Source organism: Phyllobates terribilis, unplaced genomic scaffold (assembly GCF_046119375.1).
Source record: "Phyllobates terribilis strain yellow unplaced genomic scaffold, ASM4611937v1 Scaffold_243__1_contigs__length_2969482, whole genome shotgun sequence".
NCBI lineage: Eukaryota > Metazoa > Chordata > Amphibia > Anura > Dendrobatidae > Phyllobates > Phyllobates terribilis.
Window position 1 is genome coordinate 336,454 of NW_027363003.1, and position 14,841 is coordinate 351,294.

Consider the following 14,841-nt stretch of genomic DNA (forward strand, 5'->3'; position numbering starts at 1 on the left):
TCATTTCCTCATCTGGATTAACAGAAGCTCTGGAGCAGACCTCCGTTTCCCAGGCTATAGTATGAGTAAACAGCTGGGCAGACTCAGCCATCTGTGTTATCCCATACTCAGACGGGCAGCTGGAGACTTGGGAGCTGTGAGGAAGCAAGTGCGATTGGGGTGACACCTCTGAGGACTGGAGTATTTGTGATGTTGAAATTGAGGTGATGGAGAGCCCACTTGAAGGAGCACTTGATATCCGTTGAAGCACCTGCTGTTTTTGTGCCTCATCTAGAATTTGTAGCGATGGGCGTGTCCGTAAGAATGGGATCGTATCACATTGTCCACGAAAAGAAGTCGACATCTTAGTTTGGCTGGAAGATGGTCTTTCTTCTGCAGATGTTACTCCCCCCCCACCGTGGGGGGCCTCGACCCACCGGCGGACAGGCACCAGTATTGGGATAGGGGGGCTGGCCGTCAGGGTCCACCGCGGCTCTGGCACAAACCCGGCGACACGGAGGTGGCACAGGCAGGAACGGACTGGCCGTGTCGGCTTCTCACTTTTTGGATTTTAGAAGGGCATGACATGCCTATATCTGTGTCTCCCCCTCCTTTTACTCCTCCACCTCTTTTCTTTTCACATGACTATATGTACTTGTCACTTTTCCATGTGTTAGTTGTGTCTTCTGAGCAGTTTGTCAGCTTTTGGACACCTTTGAAGGTGTTTTCTATGTGTTTCTATGTGTTTTTGTTTGCCTGCCATTGGTTTTAACAGTGTTCGAAGGTGTTCGACGAACAGTTCGACGAACACACGGGTGTTCGACGAACCGAACCGAACTCGAACACTACGGGGGTGGCTCAACACTAGTGTACAGCATGAGTGGATGTATAAAAAAATGTAAATCTATGGCATTATCCACACATACAGCATATATTCAATGATCATATTAGGACTATTATATTATACTTCTTTTACTAGAAAAACTTTTCTTATGAGAGAAAACACAACACAAAAAAAAAATAATTAAAAAATAAAAAGAATAATCATATTACATTAATCTAATCATATTGTGAGTTCTATATCTTTAATTGCTGTGGGAACTTTTTAGATAAGTTAGTTTTTTCTATTGGGATTGAACTCGTGTAGTCCACACTCCAGGGTCTATTGTGTTTCTCTCATTGGTATTTACTTCTATGCTGTGGATGTCCTCATGATGCTGGCTTCACTAGTCAGGGGTTTATGGGCAAACCCAAGAATATATCATAAAAAATATCTAGCCTGGGTTACCATATATTCCATTCTTTCTATATATTTCTATTGGTCAGCATCGCTGTCCTGATCTAATTCGATGTTCTATATGTTCTCCAGTCTATCATTGAGGCCGTCCGGATGTAGAGAGCGCAATCTGTACATCCAGAAAGCCTCTTTCTTGTTCAGTAGATGGATTCTGTTTGATATATTCTGCGGAATTTCTTCGACAGGAGTCAAACTTATCTCAAAGCTCTTATTATGATTTAGTAAGAGATGTCTCGATAGGCTATGTGATAGTAGCCCAATTTTTGCATTATGTCGGTGTGCGTTTAAACGTGATCTGACCATCTGTGTCGTCCGGCCACCATATTGCATTCCGCAACTACATGTAATTACATATATAACATAGCTGCTAGTGCAAGTCAGGTGATGTTTTATGGGAAAGGTTTCTCCTGTACTATTGGAGGTGATAGATTGATGGCCATGGGTTATTGTTTGGCAGCATTGGCACTTTTTCTGGTTGCATTTAAAAGTGCCATTGAGTGCATTGGTTGTCTTTTTTATTATAGGATTAGTAGTTTTAGATTGGAGAGACGTTTGTTTTTTTCCAGAGCTTTTCACTACAGATTTTTTCAAGCGACTAGGTGCTATAATGTTTCTGAGTGTTTTACCCCTTCTAAAGGTGATGCCTGGTCTCTCTGGTAGTACATCCCGTAGAAGGGGATCTTGTCTCAGTATGTACCAGTATTTTTGTAATATTTCTCTAATTTTTTGGTTACCTTTATTACAAAGGTGAGTGTAACTTTTTTTTTTTTGTTTTTTTTTGTGTACAGTGTGAAAGGGATGAGGGGGCCACACATAAAAGGATTGTGAGGTGAGGGGACCATGTATATATCAGGATTGGGGGGTGAGGGGTACCACGCATACCAGGATTGGGGGGTGAGGGGTACCACGCATACCAGGATTGGGGGGTGAGGGGTACCACGCATACCAGGATTGGGGGGTGAGGGGTACCACGCATACCAGGATTGGGGGGGGTGAGGGGTAACACGCATACCAGGATTGGGGGGTGAGGGGACCATGCATACCAGGATTGAGGGTGAGGGGTGCCACCCATACCGGGATTGAGGGGTGCCATGCATACCGGGATTGGGGATGAGGGGTGCCACGCATACCGGGATTGGGGATGAGGGTTGCCACGCATACAAGGATTGGGGATGAGGGGTGCCACGCATGCCGGTATTGGGGGTGAGGGGTGCCACGCATGCCGGGATTGGGGATGAGGGGTGCCACGCATACCGGGATTGGGGATGAGGGGTGCCACGCATACCGGGATTGGGGATGAGGGATGGAATGCCATGCATACCGGGATGAGGGATGGGGTACCATGCATACCAGGATGAGGGATACCATACACACCAGGATAGTGATGATGGGTGCCATACATACCAGGATAGGGATGAGGGGTGCCACACATACCGGGATGAGGGGTGCCAAGCATAACGGGATTGGGGGTGAGGGGTGCCACGCATACCGGGATTGGGGGTGAGGGGTGCCACGCATACCGGGATTGGGGGTGAGGAGTGTCACGCATACCGGGATTGGGGGTGAGGAGTGCCACGCATACCGGGATTGGGGGTGAGGGGTACCACGCATAACAGGATTGGGGGGTTAGGGGTAACACGCATACCAGGATTGGGGGGTTAGGGGTAACACGCATACCAGGATTGGGGGGTTAGGGGTAACACGCATACCAGGATTGATGGTGAGGGGTGCCAAGCATACCGGGATTGGGGGTGAGGAGTGCCACGCATACCGGGATTGGGGGTGAGGGGTGCCACGCATGCCGGGATTGGGGGTGAGGGGTACCACACATACCGGGATTGGGGATGAGGGGTGCCACGCATACCGGGATTGGGGATGAGGGATGGAGTGCCATGCATACCGGGATGAGGGATGGGGCACCATGCATACCAGGATGAGGGATACCATACACACCAGGATAGTGATGAGGGGTGCCAAACATACCAGGATAGGGATGAGGGGTGCCATGCATACCGGGATGAGGGGTGCCAAGCTTAATGGGATTGGGGATGAGGGGTGCCACGCATACCGGGACTGGGGGTGAGGAGTGCCACGCATACCGGGACTGGGGGTGAGGGGTGCCACGCATACCGGGACTGGGGGTGAGGGGTGCCAGGCATACCGGGACTGGGGGTGAGGGGTGCCAGGCATACCGGGATTGGGGATGAGGGGTGCCACGCATACCGGGATTGGGGATGAGGGATGGGGTGCCATGCATACCAGGATGAGGGATACCATACACACCGGGATAGGGATGAGGGATGGGGTACCATGCATACCAGGATGAGGGATACCACACACACCAGGATAAGGATGAGGGGTGCCACGCATACCGGGATTGGGGGTGAGGGTGCCACGCATACCGGGATTGGGGGTGAGGGGTGCCACGCATACCGGGATGAGGGGTGCCATGCATACCGGGATTGGGGGTGAGGGGTGCCACGCATACCGGGATTGGGAGTGAGGGATAGGGTGCCAGGCATACCAGGATGAGGGATATCATACACACCAGGATAGGGATGAGGGGTGCCACACATACCAGGATTGGGGGTGAGGGGTGCCACGCATACCAGGATTGGGGGTGAGGGGTGCCATGCATACCAGGATTGGTGGTGAGGGGTGCCACGCATACCGGGATTGGATGGTGGGTACAGGATGGGGGCAGCACATACCAGCATGGGAGATGATATACCAATAAAAATGCTCACCACCAGGGCGTAGAACGGGTTCAATAGCTAGTATGTATATATATATATATATATATATATATATATATATATATATATATACACACACACACACAGAGTTGAAATCAGAAGTTTCCATACACTGTATAAATAGACACATCTGCAGGTTTTTCTCAATATCTGACATGAAATCAGAATAAATCTTTCCCGTTTTAGGTCAATTAGGATTACCATAATTTTTAATATTTGCTAAATGCCAGAATAATGAGAGAATGTTTTAAGGCATCATTTTTATTAGTTACTGCAAAGTCTGTAACATCTGTCCCTGCTGAAAAGACACTATGATTATCATCTTTATATATAAGTACAAAGTCAATAGGCTATAACATAATTGTGTGACAGGAGCCATGCAGTAATCATCAGTAACTGTAATAGGAGTTTTTAACCCCCTCGGTGGAGAACTTCAGTGGCCCCATATGGTGCCCCACAGCGTAATGGACCTATATGGTGAGCCACAGCGTAATGGCCCCATATGGTGAGCCACAGCGTAATGGCCACATATGGTGAGCCAAAGGCGTAATGGCCACATATGGTGAGCCAAAGGCGTAATGGCCGCATATGGTGAGCCAAAGGCGTAATGGCCCCATATAGTGCTCTACAGCGTAATGGTCCCATATATGCCCCACAGTATATGCCCTCCCCATACTTGTATATGGCCACATCTTCGTATATGGTACATGGTCCCCATCCTGGTTAGGTGTATATGCCCCTCCATCCATCCATTCTGGGTAGGTATATATGCCCTTCCATCCATCCATCCTGGGTAGGTGTATATGCCCCTCCATCCATCCATCCATGCTGGGTAGGTTTATATGCCCACCCATCCAGGCTAGATGTATATGCCCCTCCATCGATCCATCCATTCTGGGTAGGCGTAGATGCCCCTCCATCCATCCATCCTGGGCAGGTGTAGATGCCCCTCCATTCATCCATCCTAGGTAGGTGTAGATGCCTCTCCATCCATTCTGGGTAGGTGTATATGCCCCTCCATTCATCCTGGGTAACTGTTAATGCCCCTCCATCCATCCAGGGCAGAAGTATATGCCCCTCCATCTATCCTGGGTAGGTGTATATGCCCCTCCATTCATCCTGGATAGGTGTATGTGCCCCGTCATCCATCATGGGTAGGTGTATATGCCCCTCCATCCATCCATCCTGGGTAGGAGTATCTGCCCCTCCATCTTTCCTGGGTAGGTGTGTATGCCCCTCCATCCATCCATCCTGGGTAGGTGTATATGCCCCTCCATCCATCCTGGGTAGGTGTATATGCCCCTCCATCCATCCATGCATGCTGGGTAGGTTTATATGCCCCCCAATCCATCCATCCTGGGTAGATGTATAAGCCCCTCCATCGATCCATCCATTCTAGGTAGGCGTAGATGCCCCTCCATCCATCCTGGGCAGGTGTAGATGCCCCTCCATCCATCCTGGGTAGGTGTAGATGCCTCTCCATCCATTGTGGGTAGGTGTATATGCCCCTCCATTTATCCTGGGTAGGTGTTGATGCCCCTCCATCCATGCCGGGCAGAAGTATATGCCCCTCCATCCATCCATCCTGGGTAGGTGTATATGCCCCTCCATTCATCCTGGGTAGGTGTATGTGCCCCGCCATCCATCCTGGGTAGGTGTATATGCCCCTCCATCCATCCATCCTGGGTAGGAGTATCTGCCCCTCCATCTTTCCTGGGTAGGTGTGTATGCACCTCCATCCATCCATCCTGGGTAGGTGTAAATGCCCCTCCATCCATCCATGCTGGGTAGGTTTATATGCCCCCCCATCCATCCATCCTGGGTAGATGTATATGCCCCTCCATCGATCCATCCATTCTGAGTAGGCGTAGATGCCCCTCCATCCATCCATCCTGGGCAGGTGTAGATGCCCCTCCATCAATCCTGGGTAGGTGTATATGCCCCTCCATCCATCCATCCTGGGTAAATGTATATGCCCCTTCATCCATCCATCCTGGCTAGGTGTAAATGCCCATCCATCCATCCTGGGTAGTTGTAAATGCCCCTCCATCCATCCATCCTGGGTAGGTGTAAATGCCCCTCCATCCATCCATCCTGGGTAGGTGTAAATGCCCCTCCATCCATCCATCCTGGGTAGGTGTAAATGCCCCTCCATCCATCCATCCTGGGTAGATGTATATGCCCCTCCATCCATCCATCCTGGGTAGATGTATATGCCCCTACATCCATCCATCCATTCTGAGTAGGCGTAGATGCCTCTCCATCCATCCATCCTGGGCAGGTGTAGATGCCCCTCCATCAATCCTGGGTAGGTGTACAGTACAGACCAAAAGTTTGGACACACCTTCTCATTTAAAGATTTTTCTGTATTTTCATGACTATGAAAATTGTACATTCATACTGAAGGCATCAAAACTATGAATTAACACATGTGGAATTATATACTTTACAAAAAAGTGTGAAACAACTGAAAATATGTCTTATATTCTAGGTTCTTCAAAGTAGCCACCTTTTGCTTTGATGACTGCTTTGCACACTCTTGGCATTCTATTGATGAGCTTCAAGAGGTAGTCACCGGAAATGGTCTTCCAACAATCTTGAAGGAGTTCCCAGAGATGCTTAGCACTTGTTGGCCCTTTTGCCTTCACTCTGCGGTCCAGCTCACCCCAAACAATCTGGATTGGGTTCAGGTCTGATGACTGTGGAGGCCAGGTCATCTGGCGTAGCACCCCATCACTCTCCTTCTTGGTCAAATAGCCCTAACACAGCCTGTTGTCCTGTTGAAAAATAAATGATGGTCCAACTAAACGCAAACCGGATGGAATAGCATGCCACTGCCAGATGCTGTGGTAGCCATGCTGGTTCAGTATGCCTTCAATTTTGAATAAATGCCCAACAGTCTCACCAGCAAAGCACCCCCACACCATCACACCTCCTCTTCCATGCTTCACGGTGGGAACCAGGCATGTAGAGTCCATCCGTTCACCTTTTCTGCGACGCACAAAGACACGGTGGTTGGAACCAAAGATCTCAAATTTGGACTCATCAGACCAAAGCACAGATTTCCACTGGTCTAATGTCCATTCCTTGTGTTCTTTAGCCCAAACAAGTCTCTTCTGCTTGTTTCCTGTCCTTAGCAGTGGTTTCCTAGCAGCTATTTTACCATGAAGGCCTGCTGCACAAAGTATCCTTTTAACAGTTGTTGAAGAGATGTGTCTGCTGCTAGAACTCTGTGTGGCATTGACCTGGTCTCTAATCTGAGCTGCTGTTAAACTGCAATTTCTGAGGCTGGTGACTGGGATAAACTTATCCTCAGAAGCAGAGGTGACTCTTGGTCTTCCTTTCCTTGGGCGGTCCTCATGTGAGCCAGTTTCTTTGTAGCGCTTGATGGTTTTTGCAACTGCACTTGGGGACACTTTCAAAGTTTGCCCAATTTTTTGGACTGACTGACCTTCAGTTCTTAAAGTAATGATGGCCACTCGTTTTTCTTTACATAGCTGCTTTTTTCTTGCCATAATACAAATTCTAACAGTCTATTCAGTAGGACTGTCAGCTGTGTATCCACCTGACTTCTGCACAACACAACTGATGGTCCCAACCCCATTTATAAGGCAGGAAATCCCACTTATTAAACCTGACAGGGCACACCTGTGAAGTGAAGACCATTTCTGGTGACTCCCTCTTGAAGTTCATCAAGAGAATGCCAAGAGTGTGCAAAGCAGTCATCAAAGCAAAAGGTGGCTACTTTGAAGAACCTAGAATATAAGACATATTTTCAGTTGTTTCACACTTTTTTGTAAAGTATATAATTCCACATGTGTTAATTCATAGTTTTGATGCCTTCAGTGTGAATGTACAATTTTCATAGTCATGAAAATACAGAAAAATCTTTAAATGAGAAGGTGTGTCCAAACTTTTGGTCTATACTGTATATGCCCCTCCATCCATCCATCCTGGCTAGGTGTAAATGCCCCTCCATCCATCCATCCCTCCTGGGTAGGTGTAAATGCCCCTCCATCCATCTATCCATCCTGGGTAGGTGTAAATGCCCCTCCATCCTTCCATCCATGGTAGGTGTAAATGCCCCTCCATCCATCCATCCTGGGTAGGTGTAAATGCCCCTCCTTCCATCCATCCTGGGTAGGTGTAAATGCCCCTCCATCCATCCATCCTGGATAGGTGTATATGCCCCTCCATCCATCCTGGGTAGGAGTATCTGCCCCTCCATCTTTCCTGGGTAAGTGTATATGCCCCTCCATCCATCCTGGGTAGGTGTAAATGCCCATCCATCCATCCTGGGTAGGTGTAAATGCCTTTCCATCCATCCATCCATCCTGGGTAGGTGTAAATGCCCCTCCATCCATCCATCCTGGGTAGGTGTATATACCCTTCCATCCATCCATCCTGGGTAGGTGTATATGCCCCTCCATCCATCCATCCTGGGTAGGTGTATATACCCCTCCATCCATCCATCCTGGGTAAGTGTATATGCCTCTCCATCCATCCCGGTCAGTATATGCCCCCCTCCATCCATCCATCCTGGTGGGTATATCCCCCCCTCCATACTGGTGGGTATATGCCCCCCCTCCATCCATCCTAGTGGGTATGTGCCCCCCCCTACATCCATCATGGTGGGTATATGCCCCCCCTCCATCCATCCTGGTGGATATATGCCCCCCCTCCATCCTGGTGGGTATATGATTCCTCCTCCATCCTGGTGGGTTTATGACTCCTCCTCCATCCTGGTGGGTTTATGACTCCTCCTCCATCCTGGTGGGTTTATGCCCCCATATATTCAATGCAAAGGAGAAAAAAAAAAAACAATAAACGCTTCTACTCACCTTCCACGTTCCCACGCAGCGCTGTGTCTGTGTTGCCTGAAGATGTCGGCAGTGATAACAGCAGAGAAGCTGAGATCACCGCACGGCGCCGCCGCAGATACTCACTCGGGGCCTCCACTCCCAGGCATTTCCTCCCCGGCAGCTCCTGTCATGGCACGCTCTGACTGAGCAGTGCGTGCGACGACAGGGGGAATGTACAGCTTACACTGCAGGCTCCACAAAGATGGCTGCAATCTCCTCCCACGGCTGCGACCTTAACAGCCAAGGGGGCGTGCCCAGGTCACAGCTAGAGGCAGGAGGAGCGGCCTCTAATGTTAGAGATGGGGTCGGTGACAGACTACTGTCTCTTATGGCCAGGGCTGCTGTAAATGAGGTGTGTAAGAGCACTTTTTACACCCCCCCCCAAATAAAAATGGCAGCCCCCAGTGGCCAATGTCAGCATAAATAACTAAAAAACTAATAAAGTCGGACATTTAATTTTGTATTAAAAATAATTGATTACATAATCAATAATTATTAATACAAAACATAAAATGGTGGCCCCTTCCCTGTAAGAATAGCACATGGCTCTTTTCACGTCTGGTTATTTCTCTAGCAGGTAGAATATGCTCCGTTATAGACCGGGGACAGGTTTACAGCTCTATTTTTTGTGGACGATTGATCTGTAAATCAGAACTGAGACCGGTCCGATTTTCATCCGATTTGTAGATAAAGATCATCTATTGAAGTCAATGAGTCTGTCAGAAAAATGGCCAGAACCAACCATGTTGCCTGTACTGCTTGTTTTCCAGGGTCTATAGGCCGGGCAAGCGAGGCTAGGAAACCTTTAGCTTTTTACTTTACATATAAAAAAATATGCCCCACTGAGGAGAAAAACTGCCACACTGACCAAAATCAGATGAAAATGAGAAAAAAAACACTGATTAAAACCTGACATGTGAACGGGGCCTTAGGCCTTAATCAGATGTCAGCAGGGTCGGACTGGGGCGTCTGGGGCCACAGGGGACATTGACTCTAGGGGCCACCTACAGCAATATGCAGATGTCTTTTCTCTGCTCTCCCTGTTATAGTGGAGCAGTGACTGGCGGCTCCTCACATCTACTGTGCACAGACTAGAACAGGGACGGACAATTTCTGGAGTTTGCATGAAAGAGCTTCTGTGGTTAAAACAAGTGATCACAGATTCATGGGCTGCACAAGATAGGTGATCACTTATTGATTGGAAGAATGGGGAAGTTTTATCCCTGACAGGACACTTATCCCCATTTTACAATGCAGCGACAGGTGGGACGTATGACCACAGCCTCATTCGTTCTCTTGGGGGCTTCCAAAAAAGGGCTTCTTTGGTGAAAACAAGTTATCACCGATCCATGGGCTCCTCAGGATTGGTGATAACTTAATGATCGTTTGGGTCCGACCATTGGAAACTGCACTGATCAGAATTGGGAAGTTTTATCCCTGACAGGACACTTTTATCCCCATTTTAAAATGCAGCGGCAGGTGGGATGTCTGACCGCAGATTCATTCATTCTCTTTGGGGCTTCCAGAAAAAAACAAGAGCAGCGCTCGCAGCCTCTGAGGGAATGAATGGATCAGTGGTCGAGTCGCACATGAGCTCCAGTCTAATGGGGAGAAAAGCTCCACATTCTGCCGATCGGTGCAGGTCCCAGTAGTCAGACCTCCACCAATCAATAAGTTATCACTTATCCTGTGGAGAGATGATGACTTGTTTTCACCGGAGAACCCCTGTAAGTGCATCTCTGACGCTCTGCTCCAAGTATTTCATCTCTAAGGCCACAGCCCCACTATCAGTATTCAGTCAGGATTATTCTAAGGAGTGGGAGCCAAAACCAGGTGAGGAACAATCAGAGAAAGAGAATAATAGAAACAAGTCACCAATTCTGGATTTATCACCCACTCCTGCTTTTGCCTCTCACTACTGAGAAACAATACTGACCAAATACTGATAGTGAAGCCGTGGCCTCATGGAAAAAAATCTTTTCCTAGTTAATCTCAGCGAGAACAAATGACCGCCATACACAACATAATCCACTATAATAACACCAATAATACCACATACAAAAGGGACAAATATCGCCACACCATGACCAGACGACATATTACCACCACATAGTGACCAAATACTACAATACTGATCAGGAATACAAACCACAATACTAACAACACTGTCACTATACATATGAGCTCTGTATATAGTGTCAGTGTACAGGTAATACAGTGATCACCGGTGACATTATACACAGGAGCTCTGTATATAGTGTACAGGTAATACAGTGATCACCGGTGACATTATACACAGGAGCTCTGTATATAGTGTACAGGTAATACAGTGATTACCGATGACATTATACACAGGAGCTCTGTATATAGTGTATAGGTAATACACTGGTCACCAGTGACATACACAGGAGCTCTGAATATACTATATAGTGTAAGTGTACAGTAATACACTGACTCACCAGTGATGTCTCTAGGTGAAGTTCTTCATCTTCGCTTTTCTTCATCTGGCACAGTCCGCCATCACTTCTTCCAGCGAGGAATCATCTCTGCAGAAAATAACACACAGTTATCAATAACTGATCTCTTTTAGAGCACATTCCCACTTTTCCCCAGGCTTCTACACTACACCAGTTGAAGAAATAAAGCGACATAGTGGCGCCCTGCACAGTAACAGGACCCCCCTTTTGTCCCCTCTTATGGAAAACAGTTTCCTAAAAAGTAAATTATATTACAGAAGTAATAATGTCCCTAATTGGACTTTAAAGTAATAATGTTCCCCACTCGCCATCATAAACTAATAAAGTTCCTCAATCTGGCCACTAAACAGTAATAAAGTCCCTTGTCCAGCGAGGCCACCCATCTATCCATCCTGACCCCCCCCCACCCATATATCCATTCTGGTCTCCATGTGTCCAGCCTGCCCCTCCCATATATCCATCCAGGCCTCCATGTGTCCACCCTGTCCCCCCCATATATGCATCCCACCCCACCCCATATATCTATCCAGGTCCCCATGTGTCCAGCTTGCCGCCCTTCACCTCCATGTGTCCATCCAGGTCCCCAACTTGGCCACCTTCACCTCCATGTGTCTCCCCATGCGTCCAGCCAGCCCCCTCTTCAGCCCCGTGCCTCCATCCATAAGTCCCCCCATGCGTCCAGCCAGCCCCCCCTTCAGCCCCGTGCCTCCATCCATGTCCCCACGCGTCCAGCCAGCCCCCCCTTCAGCCCCATGTCTCCATCCATGTCCCCACGCGTCCAGCCAGCCCCCCCTTCAGCCCCATGTCTCCATCCATGTCCCCACGGGTCCAGCCAGCCCCCCCTTCAGCCCCATGTCTCCATCCATGGCCCCACGGGTCCAGCCAGCCCCCCCTTCAGCCCCATGTCTCCATCCATGGCCCCACGGGTCCAGCCAGCCCCCCCTTCAGCCCCATGTCTCCATCCATGGCCCCATGGGTCCAGCCAGCCCCCCCTTCAGCCCCATGTCTCCATCCATGGCCCCATGGGTCCAGCCAGCCCCCCCTTCAGCCCCATGTCTCCATCCATGGCCCCATGGGTCCAGCCAGCCCCCCCTTCAGCCCCATGTCTCCATCCATGGCCCCATGGGTCCAGCCAGCCCCCCCTTCAGCCCCATGTCTCCATCCATGGCCCCATGGGTCCAGCCAGCCCCCCCTTCAGCCCCATGTCTCCATCCATGGCCCCATGGGTCCAGCCAGCCCCCCCTTCAGCCCCATGTCTCCATCCATGGCCCCATGGGTCCAGCCAGCCCCCCCTTCAGCCCCATGTCTCCATCCATGGCCCCATGGGTCCAGCCAGCCCCCCCTTCAGCCCCATGTCTCCATCCATGGCCCCATGGGTCCAGCCAGCCCCCCCTTCAGCCCCATGTCTCCATCCATGGCCCCATGGGTCCAGCCAGCCCCCCCTTCAGCCCCATGTCTCCATCCATGTCCCCATGGGTCCAACCAGCCCCCCCTTCAGCCCCATGTCTCCATCCATGTCCCCATGGGTCCAGCCAGCCCCCCCTTCAGCCCCATGTCTCCATCCATGTCCCCATGGGTCCAGCCAGCCCCCCCTTCAGCCCCATGTCTCCATCCATGTCCCCATGGGTCCAGCCAGCCCCCCCTTCAGCCCCATGTCTCCATCCATGTCCCCATGGGTCCAGCCAGCCCCCCCTTCAGCCCCATGTCTCCATCCATGTCCCCATGGGTCCAGCCAGCCCCCCCTTCAGCCCCATGTCTCCATCCATGTCCCCATGGGTCCAGCCAGCCCCCCCTTCAGCCCCATGTCTCCATCCATGTCCCCATGGGTCCAGCCAGCCCCCCCTTCAGCCCCATGTCTCCATCCATGTCCCCATGGGTCCAGCCAGCCCCCCCTTCAGCCCCATGTCTCCATCCATGTCCCCATGGGTCCATCCAGCCCCCCCTTCAGCCCCATGTCTGTCCCCATGGGTCCAGCCAGCCCCCCCTTCAGCCCCATGTCCCCATGGGTCCAGCCAGCCCCCCCTTCAGCCCCATGTCCCCATGGGTCCAGCCAGCCCCCCCTTCAGCCCCATGTCCCCATGGGTCCAGCCAGCCTCCCCTTCAGCCCCATGTCCCCATGGGTCCAGCCAGCCCCCCCTTCAGCCCCATGTCCCCATGGGTCCAGCCAGCCCCCCCTTCAGCCCCATGTCCCCATGGGTCCAGCCAGCCCCCCCTTCAGCCCCATGTCTCCATCCATGTCCCCACGGGTGCAACCAGCCCCCCCTTCAGCCCCATGTCTCCATCCATGTCCCCACGGGTCCAACCAGCCCCCCCTTCAGCCCCATGTCTCCATCCATGTCGCCACGGGTCCAGCCAGACCCCCCCCTTTAGCCCCATGTCTCCATACATGTCCCCACGGGTCCATCCAGCCCCCCCTTCAGCCCCATGTCTCCATCCATGTCCCCATGTGACCAGCCTGCGACCCCTCCATATATGGATGATGACCAATGCTGGGAACACTCACCCAGAAAAATGTGGCTATTGCACTTGACTTGAAGTTGAAGCAGGGAGAGCTGTAGCCGGGGCCGGCAGCCTTGTTTCCAGGGTGATGGTGAGAGAGCAGAGTGCAGGTCACCGCATACTCAGCCCAGGAGCCGGCTTAAAAGGCCAAGAGAGCAGGAGAGAAGAGGGCGGTGCGCGGTGCTGGTGCGGTGTTACATACCCGGACGGGAGCCGGTGTTACAAGGCCAATTCCAAGGGAGCAGGAGCCGGGACTGGAGAGCAGAGCGCGGCGTCGGCGTATCAAAAACCGGCAGGGGAGCAGGGAGAGGAGAGCGTGACGTCAGCGTGTCACCTGACACCACACAACTGCCAGCCACCAGCGGGAAAGCAGAGCGCGGTGCGTGTCACCGCCCACCAAGAACACGTCCTCCTGTCATGTGACTATGCGCGTCACCCGCTGTCACCACTGAATAGTAGGAGCGCCGCACGCGACGCTACATTTCCTTCGGCTGCGCTTTTAAAGGGCCCGCACTTTTTAAGAGCCCCCGTTACCAATTCTCTCACTCTCTCATCGGGGCCCACCGGGAATTTATCACACCAGGCCAGTCCGAACCTGCATGGGCCCATCAGGTAAAGTGATGGAATGAAGTTTTCTCTCCTCATGTTGTAAAATGACATTTTCTGCCACCTATTGATGAGAGAAAAAAAGTGATGAAGATTTACAAACTTCTAACATTAGTCAGTGAAAAACATACAGAACAAGGATACAAATGGATCTTTTTTTGGCAATCCAATCATTTGAATGGGCCAGTTTTATCTGCAAATCAGATTACAATCAAACATGTCTCAAATTTCTTTTGTGAACCATCAGCATCAGAAAAGGTTCATAGACTATAATTATTATGTTTTTATAAGCTAAGAAAAGGAACACAATGCAAACTCTAAAATCAGACATTTAAATGGATCAGTTTGGTGGGCAAACAGGGTCT

The 14,841-nt window shown here is 50.6% G+C and overlaps 1 protein-coding gene across 1 annotated transcript in view; it reads right to left on the reverse strand.

The window, feature by feature from the left end:
* Window positions 1-14,176, reverse strand: part of LOC141217693 (isovaleryl-CoA dehydrogenase, mitochondrial-like) — a 38,447-nt gene extending 24,271 nt beyond the window's left edge. Inside the window, exons 1-2 of the mRNA XM_073665831.1 lie at window positions 13,875-14,176; window positions 11,354-11,440 (exon numbers count right to left, since the gene is read on the reverse strand). Coding sequence (XP_073521932.1) covers window positions 11,354-11,398 — 45 coding nt within the window. The 5' untranslated portion in view covers window positions 11,399-11,440; window positions 13,875-14,176. The remainder of the gene's footprint in view (window positions 1-11,353; window positions 11,441-13,874) is intronic.
* Between the last annotated feature and the right edge of the window lie 665 nt (window positions 14,177-14,841).